Source organism: Pempheris klunzingeri, chromosome 20 (assembly GCF_042242105.1).
Source record: "Pempheris klunzingeri isolate RE-2024b chromosome 20, fPemKlu1.hap1, whole genome shotgun sequence".
Classification (NCBI taxonomy): domain Eukaryota; kingdom Metazoa; phylum Chordata; class Actinopteri; order Acropomatiformes; family Pempheridae; genus Pempheris; species Pempheris klunzingeri.
This window is the reverse complement of record NC_092031.1, coordinates 18,013,665-18,026,471: the sequence shown is the minus strand read 5'-3', so window position 1 is coordinate 18,026,471 and position 12,807 is coordinate 18,013,665. Positions and strand designations below refer to the sequence as shown.

Genomic DNA, 12,807 nt, shown 5'->3' with positions numbered 1-12,807 from the left:
GTGTAAAGACCAACAGGCTTTTTTAAATTTTTTTTATTGCTGCTCTTATTATTCTACTAAAGCTGCAGCATCACAGCTCTTCTACAACCCCACTAACACCAGTGATCTAAGGTGGACATTATTCAGAGGGAGTAGCCTGCTGTCACTATTCAAACATCAGGACTTGTTACTGCTGTCTTACTTAAAGCCTCCCAGTGATGATCCAGTATTGCTCTTCCACTCAGGTGGGGGGCAGACATTAAAAATAGGGAAGAAGAATGGTGCAGCTGATACTCTGAACTCCCTATTACAGGTCAAAACTCTCCTGCCAGTAACCTGCACTTGATGTATGCCTATAAAATGATTGGACTGCCCCTTTAAGTCACAGTTTGTACACATGACTTTTGATTTTAGTGGAGAACTTTTTTTAAGCAAATGACTCACATGCTTATATCAGCTAAGCAGGAAGTGCCAGTCTCAATGACCCTAATCCCGACTGTGTTGTGACACAGCTGCTGCTACCAGGCTTACTAATGCAAATATTGACACAGAATGTATTTATAGTAATGCTTGTGCTAATTGTGGGCTACTAATGCTATCATGGACAATAGTGGCAATGTTAATACTAAATCTGACTCTAATGCTATTTAATAAATGTTGTAACCTCCACGGCTGCCGCTGCTGTTCCCACTTCTGGAACTTCTTAGAGTCAATAATAAACAATCCTGAGCCTAATGCCTATTTGACCACTAGATGGTGTGTTCAGCCCTGGAATACCTGGACCAGGTGTGACACTTCACAGCTGAGGATGTGTTAAAATTAGGATCAACGTAGTAATAGAATAGCAACAATATGGTCTAAATGCATCTTTTTATTCAGTTTGTCCTATTTACAAAGATGGTGTTCTCTATGAAATAATTCTTAAGGCTTCTCAGAGCTTTACCGACATCATTTTTCTTATTTCCTTTTTTTTTTTTTTAACTTATTCAGATGATTCAAATGCAGCTTTTCCTGAATAAATCAAAAAGCAGCCAGTGCGCCAGAGGGAAATCCCTCCTGGCACTCATGAAGAGATAAATGGGCTTACAGGTCCAGGGGCGGAGCTGCTCTGCATTGGCCCTGCTTGCATTACGTGACACTGGTGATAGCTGAGGACTTGTGACAGCTCCTGCAATGTAACTACAACACAGGGCTTCCCTCACATGTCATGGTAGGTTCACTGGTCCTCTGCTGGGTGGCTTCACTTGCCTGCATCACAGAGGATATGCAACTAATCACGCAGAAGCATCTGCCTGCGGGCCAAGGTCAGCTCTATTTGGAACATTGGAGGAGAACAGAAGGGCTTAACGTGCAGTAATCAGATCCCCGGTTGGACAAGGAGGAGTGACACCTGTAGCAGGAGGTCTGGAGACTTAACAAAGCCTTACTGCTGAGTGCCTTTACAGCCCGCAGAGCAGCCCTTCCAGTATAGTATGAATACGAAGTCAAATGACGTCTTTCTCCTCACCAGCAGGAGGCAAAACCAATCAGCTGTTTAGCATTACAAACCAAAATCAAAGCAATGGACTGCACAACTCTGTCTTTCTTCTGTAATGTCACTTGAATAGACTTGCAGTGCAGTGCCTGACCTTGGTATTTCACGTTTTATCTGATGTTTTTGTCAAACTTTTTAAACACGTAAACCACCACCATGACTTTCTAGCTTTATATCTCAGTATCTCAGAGCTCTTTATCACGGGGAGATTAACCTCAGACTTCTGCCTGAACCAAAACAGAAGGGAGCTCCTTCTCGCATCTTCTAGCATGTGTTTTAGGTCACATCAAACTGCAGAGATTTGAGAGTTGAATACAGGAACCAATGTGGTTTGACCATGCAGTGTACTTGAAGAGTAACTGGATTCATTAGGGTCTTTCACGCTACCCCCATTAAGGTTTCATTGTGCTCAAAATGAACCAGCTTGTGCCTGAAAGTCATTCAGCTACGTTTAAAGATAAAAGTGGGTAACTGGACATTACAGCTCATAATCTACAGCACAATTCCTCCCAATTTTTTTTTACATTTTTGTATACAAACATGTGCCCATATAGTACAAACTAACATAAAGTTACAAGGGAACAAGATGTTAAGTTAAGGAACAAAAACTTAAAAACAGTGTTTTATAATGGTACTTACATATATGTATCAGTGTGCTCTACTGGTACACTGTTGAATTATACTTTCAATTTGGCAGCATTACGCTGTGCATTGCATCTTAAATGTTACCCAATACAATCTACAATTATCCTGTGTAACGCTGCATAATCTTTCATAGAGTTAAAGAAATTGTCTGGTGCAGTTCCTCCAACATCGGGAAGGTGGGGGAGGATGGTGACAGTCCCTTCGTTTGGAGCACACTGACACCTTTAGCCCAGACATCACAGCTTCATTAGCACTGGCCTTCCATCTATTTCACACTTGCATTCTCCAATGTGGGATATCCCACCCTGATCCCAGGGCTTACTCAATCCCACTCGAGAGCCTGGGTTATCCCTTAACTTTCTCTGCGATCCCTGAAAAGGAACCGTCGAAATAACCACTGTGACTCAACGCTCAAACAAGTGTGGGATAGTGATCGTGTGAGGACTTTGGCACTCTGCACTTGGTCCATCCTAACTGTTCGGAAGGAGCCACGGGGGGAGCTAAGTCTAATTCTGAGGCTTCTGCCTCTGAACCGAGACGTGCATGTGTTTTACTGTGGGAGGTAACAAGTCACATGCTGTGAGCTTTTGAAGAAGATGATCATGGACCAGGGGCTTACTGCAAGCCTATTCTTTTCAATAAATGCTACTGTGGAATGAGGTCAAGCTAGCCCTGAGCATTGTGCAGCCACTGTTCTATTTTTATTGAAAATGCTCTTTCTGGTTGAGTGTATTGCTTGTGTCCTCAAAATTATGTCTAAGGTCTAATTAATTATTACAATTCTGTCTAAGATATTGTATTAGATAGTGTAGCAGTGTAGAGATGCTGTAGCATAGCAACTTATGATAATTATTCATTACATTTGTGATTTTGAGTGTGGCTGGAATAGCGTGGATATTGTAATGAGGCATTGTCCATCCTTCTGTGTTATGAGGGAAAGTGATCCTATGGCACACAGCCCATATCAAACTGATTTCCACACAAGATGAAAGTACACACCTGGCACCTTCTTTGGCTTACGTCAGATGATTCTAAACTGCTTTACTTACTCATGCAAACACAAGCAGGTCCAACAGACAAGTCTAAGACTCTGTGCAGTCCCATGGTGCTTTTCTGGGTGTGACAGAGACGGTGCAGCTGCACATATCCCAGTGCTCCACCCCTGGATAACTCACTCACTGCTGGTAGTCGTCATGGCTCACGCTTATGTCACAAGATACCATATCTCCATTATGCGGTGCAGATGTCGCTCGGTGCTTTATCCCTGGCATTTTTCACACATCTTATTTTGACATGTTGCAGGGGGAAGTCACAGGCGTGAATATTAAACTGAATGATGGCTGGATTCCATTTAGCTGCCTCAGTTTGTCATCGGGTCATTGTCATACTGTCATGGTTTACTGAGACATTTGAATAGAACATTGTTAATGATATTAGTAGGACTTCTGCTTTGCCTACTGTACCTACAGTCCAAATGTCGGCCGGTAATAAGAACTATCGCTTGCTTTTATTTCACAGTAAAAAAAAACTACATGTGTTTGTCTTGTTATGTAATGTACCAGCACGCATGTAGATACGTACTGTAGGGGTGCATTATGGTATAGTACAGTATATAGTAGTATAGTATTATATAGTATAGGATCTCAGCTTGTATTTGCATGAGTGTGTGCTATAGTATATTACCCATCATACCTATATGTGAACACTGTGGGGGTTTACACAACATTTGCGATGTTTGTAGCTATAGGACATGATATGGTACAGTTAGTGGGTGGGGCTGATTGCATGTATGTATATGTTAGTGTGTGTGTGTGAGAGAGAGAGATAGAGATGGGTGGGTAATGCGTCATGAAAGGTGGACTTCCTTTTTTTCTTATTTACCCACACAAAGTTGCAAAATGAACTTGCAGACACACACATAGTACTTGCAGCACATTTTTACACTGAGAGCAATCACACAGCTGTCACCCTTCACACACACACACACACACACAGGCCTCCATTTGTAATCATATCTTTGTAGGGACTTGAAGTAACACACACACACACACACACACACACATATACATATCTACACTGTTGCCCATAAAGTTGGAATAATTGTTCGATACCCCTAGTTTTGTTCAAGCCTGAATACACAGTTTGCAAAGGTTCATTGTGGTTTAAGTTTCACTGTGATATGTTTGGAAGAGTTTGATCAATAAAGTTGAGAAGATATAAACTTTATTTATCAAGAATAAATCCCATTGTCACAATCATTTCATGAGAAGAGGTAAAAAACATTTTATTCCAACTTTATGGGCAACAGTGTATATATATATATGTGTGTGTGTGTGTGTGTATATATATATTTATATTGAAAACACTCTCTCTCCACTTGCCCTGCACTGAACTTTAATTCATGCAGCCACCAGGGAGCTGCACCTTTCACCTGTAAAATCCTACACTGAGGGCATGACTCAGCAACATAGCATGTCGAGTCATGTAATGTGTGTGTAACACAGAGGGAGGGGGGGGGGGGGGGGCAGAGAGAGGGGAGAGGAGGGGCGGGGCTTAGTAAGCGGACGCCACGCCCTGCCCCCGCCACAGCCTCCCCCTGAAATAACCACCCTCCGCCTGCTCCGGATGACTTTTCTCGCTCGTCTCTCTTCAGCACAGCGGAAGCGGCGGAGCGGCTCCTGACGCAGGTCGGTCCACGCTGTCGCGGCAGGGGGGGGGAAACACTCAAACCGAGGCGCCTCCGCTGCACCTACCTGTCCGTGTGGCATGTGACAGCTTCGCGAGCGTCTTCTCTCGCCAAGGAAAAGGAACGCTGGTCGGAAAGGGCTCGACCCGTTCAGGGGACGCAGAGCTGTCCGGTGGCTCCCGCCGTGACGGAGATGGAGAGGGTGTGCGGACCGGAGCTCCCCTTCTGGGTGAGTAACGTCTCCTTCGCCGGCGTGAGCTCCGAGTGTTTGTCACGACCGTGTGTGGTGTCACAGGATACTGTAACTCCATTGGCCTTGTGCACGGACTTGGCGGCACTACCTGACAAGGTTCAACAATGTGATGTCATTGGCCGCTTTTGTTTTCTTTCCGGGCAGCCGCTCAGAAGTAGGCTACAGCAACAGCCCTAGCTAGGTTAACGAGAAATAATCCACTTAATAGCTTTTACTGTGTTAACAAGCTCCCAATTAATGTCACGCTGAAATACGTGCTTCCGTTTTGCTCTATAACACACTGTGGTAGAGTTACTCTTCTACTGAGTAGCTGTGATAACACCGAGAACACAATAGAGCCATAGAGTAAAGAGTATCTAATGGATGGAGCCATTAAAGACACACTATAGTCCCACTGGGAATATTTCTGCATGGTGATAAAATCACAACACTCTGCACAATTGTCATAGGAGACACTATTATCATTGCATTGGCATTAATAAAACCATTTGTCTCCACAGACACCCTCTTATTGATAGAAGTAGCATGGATGCTATAGGAGATGGGAAACACCATAGGCTGCAGTAGGGACAAGGTCACTGCTCAGTAGTACCACAGACACTGTCAATCCCAGTGGGAATGTTTCCTCCAGCACTTAGTGTTCACCACACCTTGTAGTTTAACCGGGTGGCTCTGTTAGAGGTAACTGGGGTCGGGCCAAGTGTCCCTTTTTGCCCCAGATATACTCATGTGGGTTTAATCTAACAATACATTCACTGCAAAACTGTTGCATGAGCGCTCCTTCGGCCGTGCAACACAACAGGAGTTCCTGAAGTGCACATATATTGATGTCTTGACGGGGTCATCGGTGATTCTTTGGATTGCACTGGTGTGTCAGGGTGGCTGAGGGGAAGTGTGTTTACGGAGCAGCGGCTGTCAAATCACTGTGGCCCACATGCGACGCAGAGGAAAATATGTCATGTTGTGATTGCGGCGTGAATGTGACCACACAAAGGTTTTTATTGTGAAATTTCAGCCTAGTTGTTTGTTCCCCTTAATATAAAGACCAGAATAAGCAGAAGACCAGACCAGCAGCATATTTACGAGCTTAATTTCTAACTTCATCAGAAAATGAACGTGGAACGTTTGCAACAATAACTCAGATGGTGTTCACAGATGACATGGTTGCCTCTGGGAAGCGAGGACCACCGCTTGTCGCCGTAGGTGCCACCAAAGACAGCGAAACAGATCTCTTTGAGATTGTATCTTTAATATCCTGATGCATCACGCAACAGAAAACACCCCCAGTCATGAACTCTGCACTAGTGTGTGTGTCCTATGACTTCCTGTTGCTTTTGACAGTTTCTCTGAGGTTGGAAAGCTTATGTGAATCATTTTAACAATCCAGAAACGTACTTGTTGTGAAAATCTATACAGCAATAGTAATTAAATGTTGTGCAGCTACATAGTCACAATATTCATAAACTGCCATTAATTGTTTGGTTTCTGTGAACTTGAAGTAGACGTGGTGCAACATTAGCTTTTGTTCACGTTCCTCTCAGCTCTCCGTTTGTCTCCACGGACTCCTGAGAAGAATTTAAGAAATGAAATGCAGCAAACGTCGCAGCAGTGAGATGGCTACAAGTGTGATCGGTCCGCCGCCTCCGTGTCTGTGTGCGGCCGGACAAGCACAGAAAATTCACCCTCCTTCTGCCTCATCGGATTCAGTTGTCGTACACACCATCTCCTCCACTGGCTGCTGTCTCTGTAGGCCTAATGTCAGAATCAGAATCAGAAAGCCTTTACTGCCATCGGCAACCTTTATTTGCTCCAACTCCAACGTGGCCCGTTCTGTTGTAGTCACCATTGTTTGAAGTACACTGAAAGAAACTCACGTATAAACGCAAGTATAAATGCTCACAATGGCGTAGGCTATGTGTAGATTCAGTGAAGAGGACTAAATCAGGCTTTAGCTGTATGGCGCAGGGAAGGTAGTATATAATGAGGTTATGAAAGCCTTTTTGTTAGAAACGGCTGCATGCTGCTCAGACCAAACCGATGATCTTAAAGGTGCTGCGATGCTCTATGGAGCTAAGGTCAAAGTTCTGCGTGAGTCCTGTTTCATATTAAACATATTTATTCTAATCTGTTGTTAATATGGAAATGTTGATTAATGCTGCTTTAAGCTTGTTATAACAAATCCCGAGAACACGAGTGTGACGACGCCAACTGTTGTGTTTATTGGCACCAGAATGAGGATACCACCACTACCATGTTTTCATCCAAATCTCATTAAACCGTCTGCCCGTGTCATGCTGTATCTATTTGGTGTGGGCTCTCATTGTGTCACCCTGGAGCTTTGAGGCTCTGTGTTGTTTCCAAAAGGGTTAAGACTGTTCACCTGATTTTCCTCTGGCCAGATATTACACCAAGGGCCGGCTTGTTTAGGAGGCCGTCTGAGGTGACCTTAACTCATTTCTGCTGTTTACGTCCACTTCAAACAAACTGGGGGCAGTTGTAATCCCCCTGCACGCAACAGTGCAAGTCAGGTTAAATACTGAGGCCTTGCCAACAATTTTTGCAATCTCATTGTTTGAAAAAAGGTGTTATATGTAACCTGCACCTTTATCTTCGGCTGATAGCTCCAACTATTGCTTTTGTAAAGTCAGCGCTGGTGTTGGTCATTGCTTTAGTGGTAGATTAATACACTTTCAAGCGATAGCCTGGATTATTCCAAGGCACGACACATTTGAGACAACACATGCTGCTAGACAAGAACTTGAAAGTTATTGAAAAGTCCTTGAATTTTAAATTTGTGTACGTGAGACTGCAGGGAAGTTTCTGGTACTTCTGCAGTGGTAAATTAGCTCTTACTTTGTAACTGTTTGTGTTGACAGTAAAATTAAAACACTGATTCCTGTCAAAGGAAATCTAAATCTATTCCAAGTTAATTTTCTAACCATATCTAAAACTAGATTAGGGTGGAAACTAAGTATTGTTGTCATTATTTATATATATATATATATATATATATATATATATATATATATATATATATATATATATATGACAATTATTTTCTCGATCAATTGATTAGTTGTTCGGTCTTCAAACAAATCAAGTTTACTGTGTGTTTTTTGTTGAATCATTTATGTCGCTTTTATTGACCTTCCCCATCATTTTGATGTCCCAAATCCAGACGGCAGTTGTGATAAAATGTCGTGCACCCCATCATCATTATATGAGTGTATTATTTTTGAAAGTGTCATGTATAACATTAAGATATTGCGTGTACAGGCATTAATCTGCCAGAGTCAGTTGTTGTATTTAATGTGTTGCTCATAAGAGCCACAAGAGTAAACCTCGGTACATGCAAACTTTGGAGGTGGCGTGTTGGAAATGATTTGCATGTTGTGTGAGCTGTGCTCTCTGTGTCCAACATATTGAGATTGAAAGTTCATCCTTGACTTTAAAGCCATTAAATGCCTTTTTGATGTTGATCACAATTAGTGTTAATCATGGTGACAAATAGGCTACACTGTGTTTCCTGTGGCTGCTTTATAATAAAACCCCTCCCGTGTTTCGTCTTAATATAAAGCAGCAGTAGGATTTTTGGTTTGCATTAGCAGTAACTTAGTCCAGTTCTGAGACGGCGTTAGGAGAGTGAACGGTAAACACCAACAACAGCCGGTGTGGCAACAAACGCATGTACTGACAATGTGTACTCCCACACATTCACTTGATTCAAAGCAGCATCATATATCATAAGCTCAACATGTCAGCAGCAGTTTGGATTACGGTGGTGTGTTGAGGGAAGGCGAGGCCTGAAGGCTGAGTTACTATAATGGTGTTGCACAAGTCTGGAATAGCTCAGGTCTTCATGGGTGACATTGAGTGTTGTAAGGTGGAGCTGGAGCTGATGGATAACTCAAAAAGAGGAAGTTGTAAGAAGTCAAGCGTCATGATGACAAGGGACATTTTGGTGGGAACGGTCGATGCATTCCAGTAGCTGGGGGGCTTTTGTTAAGGTGTGTTATCTTTATCTCTGAGCAGTGCAGAGATGCACTAGAGCTAAAAGGTCAACATGTTTTCACATCGTGACAGTAACAGTCTGACTGTGGGGAAATGGGAGTACTGATAATGACTCTAAAATGTAATAGAGGAAATGAGGCAATTAATGACCCATTTCCCAATTTTGTCTGTAACAGAAAAAAAACGGCCTCCATCCATTTACTTATGATCAATTCTATTTATATGTAGAAAAAGCACCGTTAAAAGCAACTTCCAGAACTTTATTCAGTTTTTATTCGATATTTGTATATAACAGCAACACAGTTTGACCTTCCATTGTAACAATAACTCCTTTAAAACAATAAATGCCCTTTGCTCTGCTGCCCCCCCCCCAAAAAAATCAAGGCAGAATGAGAGCTGTGGGTACCATGGTTAGATTGTGTCAAAATACATTTTGGGTGGTAACCAAAATAATACCCCCATCAAACAATCCAGGATCAAACACTGCCTGTAACATATTACATTTTTGCAGAAAATCCCCAAATATGTTGTCTGTTTCCTGAACTGAAAGGATGTCGATCAAGCAAAAAAAAAAAAAATCAGGAATCGAGAGTTGTGCAATTGCCTCATGAGCACCCCCGAGTAAGGAGGATCTCACGGCCCTGTGACAAAATGTTAGTATGTGTGAACTACTTGATGTCAAAGTGGCAGCTTGCTGTCCAAGTCTGTCGTCCAGATTAGTAGTTAAATTCCTTTCAAACCCTCCAAACCTGTGTGCAGTTTTCTCATGTTGTCCATGTTTCACAGCAGGCTGCTCTTTCATTTATTACCCCTACGGTCTGCACAGTCTCACTCGCTTCCTGTGCGCTCTGTAACATTTTTATTGGTTTTCATTTCTAGGAAGCCAAAAAAAAAAGCAAGCAAATTCCCTTTAAATCATAACCTTTTGTCCAGTGCGAACAGGAATGTCTATCCTATAATCTGCATTTAAGGAATCCGGTAGTGCTCAGTAAACTATGAAGAAAAAAGATCCACACTCCACACTCCTAATGTTTTCCATGTTGGAGTGTAAGTGAACATAGCCAGCAGCAGTTCCTGTCCTCCCGTAGTCTTTACTGTTGTCAGCCTTCCACTCATACCATTTGACAAGTTCTCAGTATAATAGCCAACAGATGGACAACCTGCAGCAGTTTATTTCCTCAAAACCTCTGAATACACTAGAAAGCATAAGAGAAGTCTGTCACCCCCACAGCACCAGCTCTACTTTTGATGTGTGTTGATTACTGTGGCTGATTAATCACCGCTGATACGTGGAGCATTTTGATTTCACTGCAGCAGCAGGCAGTGAATATCACTCCACTACAAACACTGCTGCAATGTCCCAGTACAGTGTTTGTTATATGGCTTTCAGTGCCCTGATCATTCTTGGTAAACCACATGTTCCACCGAAAGGCGTTACATCAGATCCATAACATAATGCTTACAGTAATTTACAACAAAATGAGAAAATGGGAAATCAAGTTGAAATTGTATTAGTTTGAGTACTATGGAATTGCACTATGATATTAATACATTTAAAATGGGTTTTTATTGCACACTGGTGTGCCAAGTTGTGATCATTTCCACTGCAGCCTCTTCCAGTGGATAAGTACACCTACGATTGAGATGACTGCAGAAATCTGAAGCTTCAGTCAGCTGCTGGTAAGCTTAGCTTAGCATAAAAACTGGAAGCAGGGACATGGCGATCTTTGCACTGTCTAAAGGTAACAAAATCCACCTATCAGCACATCTAAAGCTACTAATTAAGGTCTTATAATGCTGTCAAAAATTGAAGTAAAAAATGACAACCAGGCTAGCTTGTGTGTTTATGCTAAGCTAAGCTAAATTAAGCTAAACTGCTGCTGGCGGTGAGCTTAACCCTTTAACCTTCTGCTTAACCATATGGTAGAGCACATTTTGACTCACTATATTGAAAACATGTTTTACTTACGACATCTCAACCGTTTGGTAGAGGCCAATATTTCAAAAAATGTGGGGTCTGTTCATAAAAAAACATTGATTGTAATTAGTACCCCAAGGAAATAAAATATATAAAGAATACATTTTTTCATTGCTTTTTTCTTGGTGAGGACATTAAAGGGTTAAGTCCACTGTACAGACCTGAGAATCTTTTCATGCAACCCTCGGCAAGAAGGCAACTAGATGTATTTCCCATAATTACAGAAGATTCCTTTAAGGTCCTGTGTTGAACTGTGAGGGTCATCCATCATCATCCTAGAGCTTCATCTTTGCATTCAGTCAGGCAGACAACTCAAAAGAAAGCAGCGTTTTTAAAAGCCTTGCTATGCTCAGCTGTGTGTAACACCAGAGTGTCCGTACTTTGGGTGTTTGTTCCTCCTCTAACAGATTTCAGGCTCCCTTGTAGTTCATCGAAGCTGTGAGATGATAGTGCTAATGCAAACTAAGTACTTCCTGTTGCTACTGCTCCACATTAAAAGTTTCCCACCATTAAACAAGAACGCTTTTGCTGCGAAGGAGGAACAGGAAATGTAGCAGTTTTCTGTCATTCATCATTGGATTAGATTAGATGTAAGACCCCATTTACACTTAGTCGCTTAATGGGCAGATAGGATAGCTATCCCATCTCTAAAAAGCTAAGTGCAAATGTCTCTCAGAAGGATTCAAGATGGAGTGAAATCCGATTGCTGAAAACACTTCTGGAGGCTTCTTTACTTGTAGAGGAACTGCATCAGTAGGCAGTCTGTGCAACCACGTTCTAATTTTCTGAATACATCCATGATCCGTATCCTCTGTATCTGTGATAACAGCAGCTAAAGTTGCACCAAAATCACTTGTTTGTTCTCTGTCTCATTAAAGCAGCAAAAGCAGCTCCCCACATTTCTCCACGTACGGTCAAATACAAGATTCTCTGATCCCTGATCAGTTCAACCACTGAATGACTGACCTGTGTGGTGAGGGAGCAGTGTGAGTAAGAGCCTGTGAAGATGATAAACTATCTGTTATAGTCCAGAAGTACGATTCTTTCATGTGTTTGTGTTAACTTACTTCCCATTCTTATCTCTCACTCACAATTTCATTCTCTGTTTTGATGATTGTGACCACAGAGAGCTGAAGCAGGCTACAAACCTCTGAGCTGCAGACGGGGCTGGTTTTCTGCTGGGTTGTTATAAGTATTCTCTTTCACATTACACGCAGTCCTCTGATCCAGTGTTACTATAACAAATATTGATTGAAAGAGAAGACCAATTTTGCACATTTAAATACCCCTGCATATGTGATACGCCTTCAGTGTCTCTAGTGGGAGCTGGAAGGTCTGATAAATGTCCTACAGTGAAGACACTTGAGTCAGGGTCGGCTCTTGCTGAGGACTACTAGTGTGAGAAAGGCAGCTCGAGGCCACGTTAGGCACGACTAGCATAACACACCAAAGTGTCTTACTGAACTGTCAGCAGTCGAGTTGAATTATGGGTAAAGAAGGCGTAGGTTTTGATGAAGAAGAAAGCATTGAATAAAACTGACGATATCTCTGGTTCTGCTGTGTCAAGTCATTCATGGTGAGGTGAAGAGTGGTTTGTAGAAGTGGAGTTCTCCTTTAAAGCAGCTTTAAGTGATATTCATGACATTGCTTCTGTCTCAGCATAGAATCATAGAATGATGTTTGCTGGCTGTACAAATAATTTCCATATCAATCCCTGAATT

General features: G+C 42.3%; 1 protein-coding gene across 3 annotated transcripts in view; it reads left to right on the top strand.

The window, feature by feature from the left end:
• Positions 1 to 12,807, top strand: part of abcc3 (ATP-binding cassette, sub-family C (CFTR/MRP), member 3) — a 106,104-nt gene that overhangs the window by 54,814 nt on the left and 38,483 nt on the right. For 2 of the 3 annotated variants that reach the window (XM_070851749.1, XM_070851752.1), the window contains exon 1: positions 4,803 to 5,073. In XM_070851749.1, the coding sequence (XP_070707850.1) occupies positions 5,038 to 5,073 (36 nt within the window). In that variant the 5' untranslated portion in view covers positions 4,803 to 5,037. Of the gene's footprint in view, positions 1 to 4,802; positions 5,074 to 12,807 lie in introns of those variants that run through there. The other variant, XM_070851750.1, reaches the window with a different exon arrangement.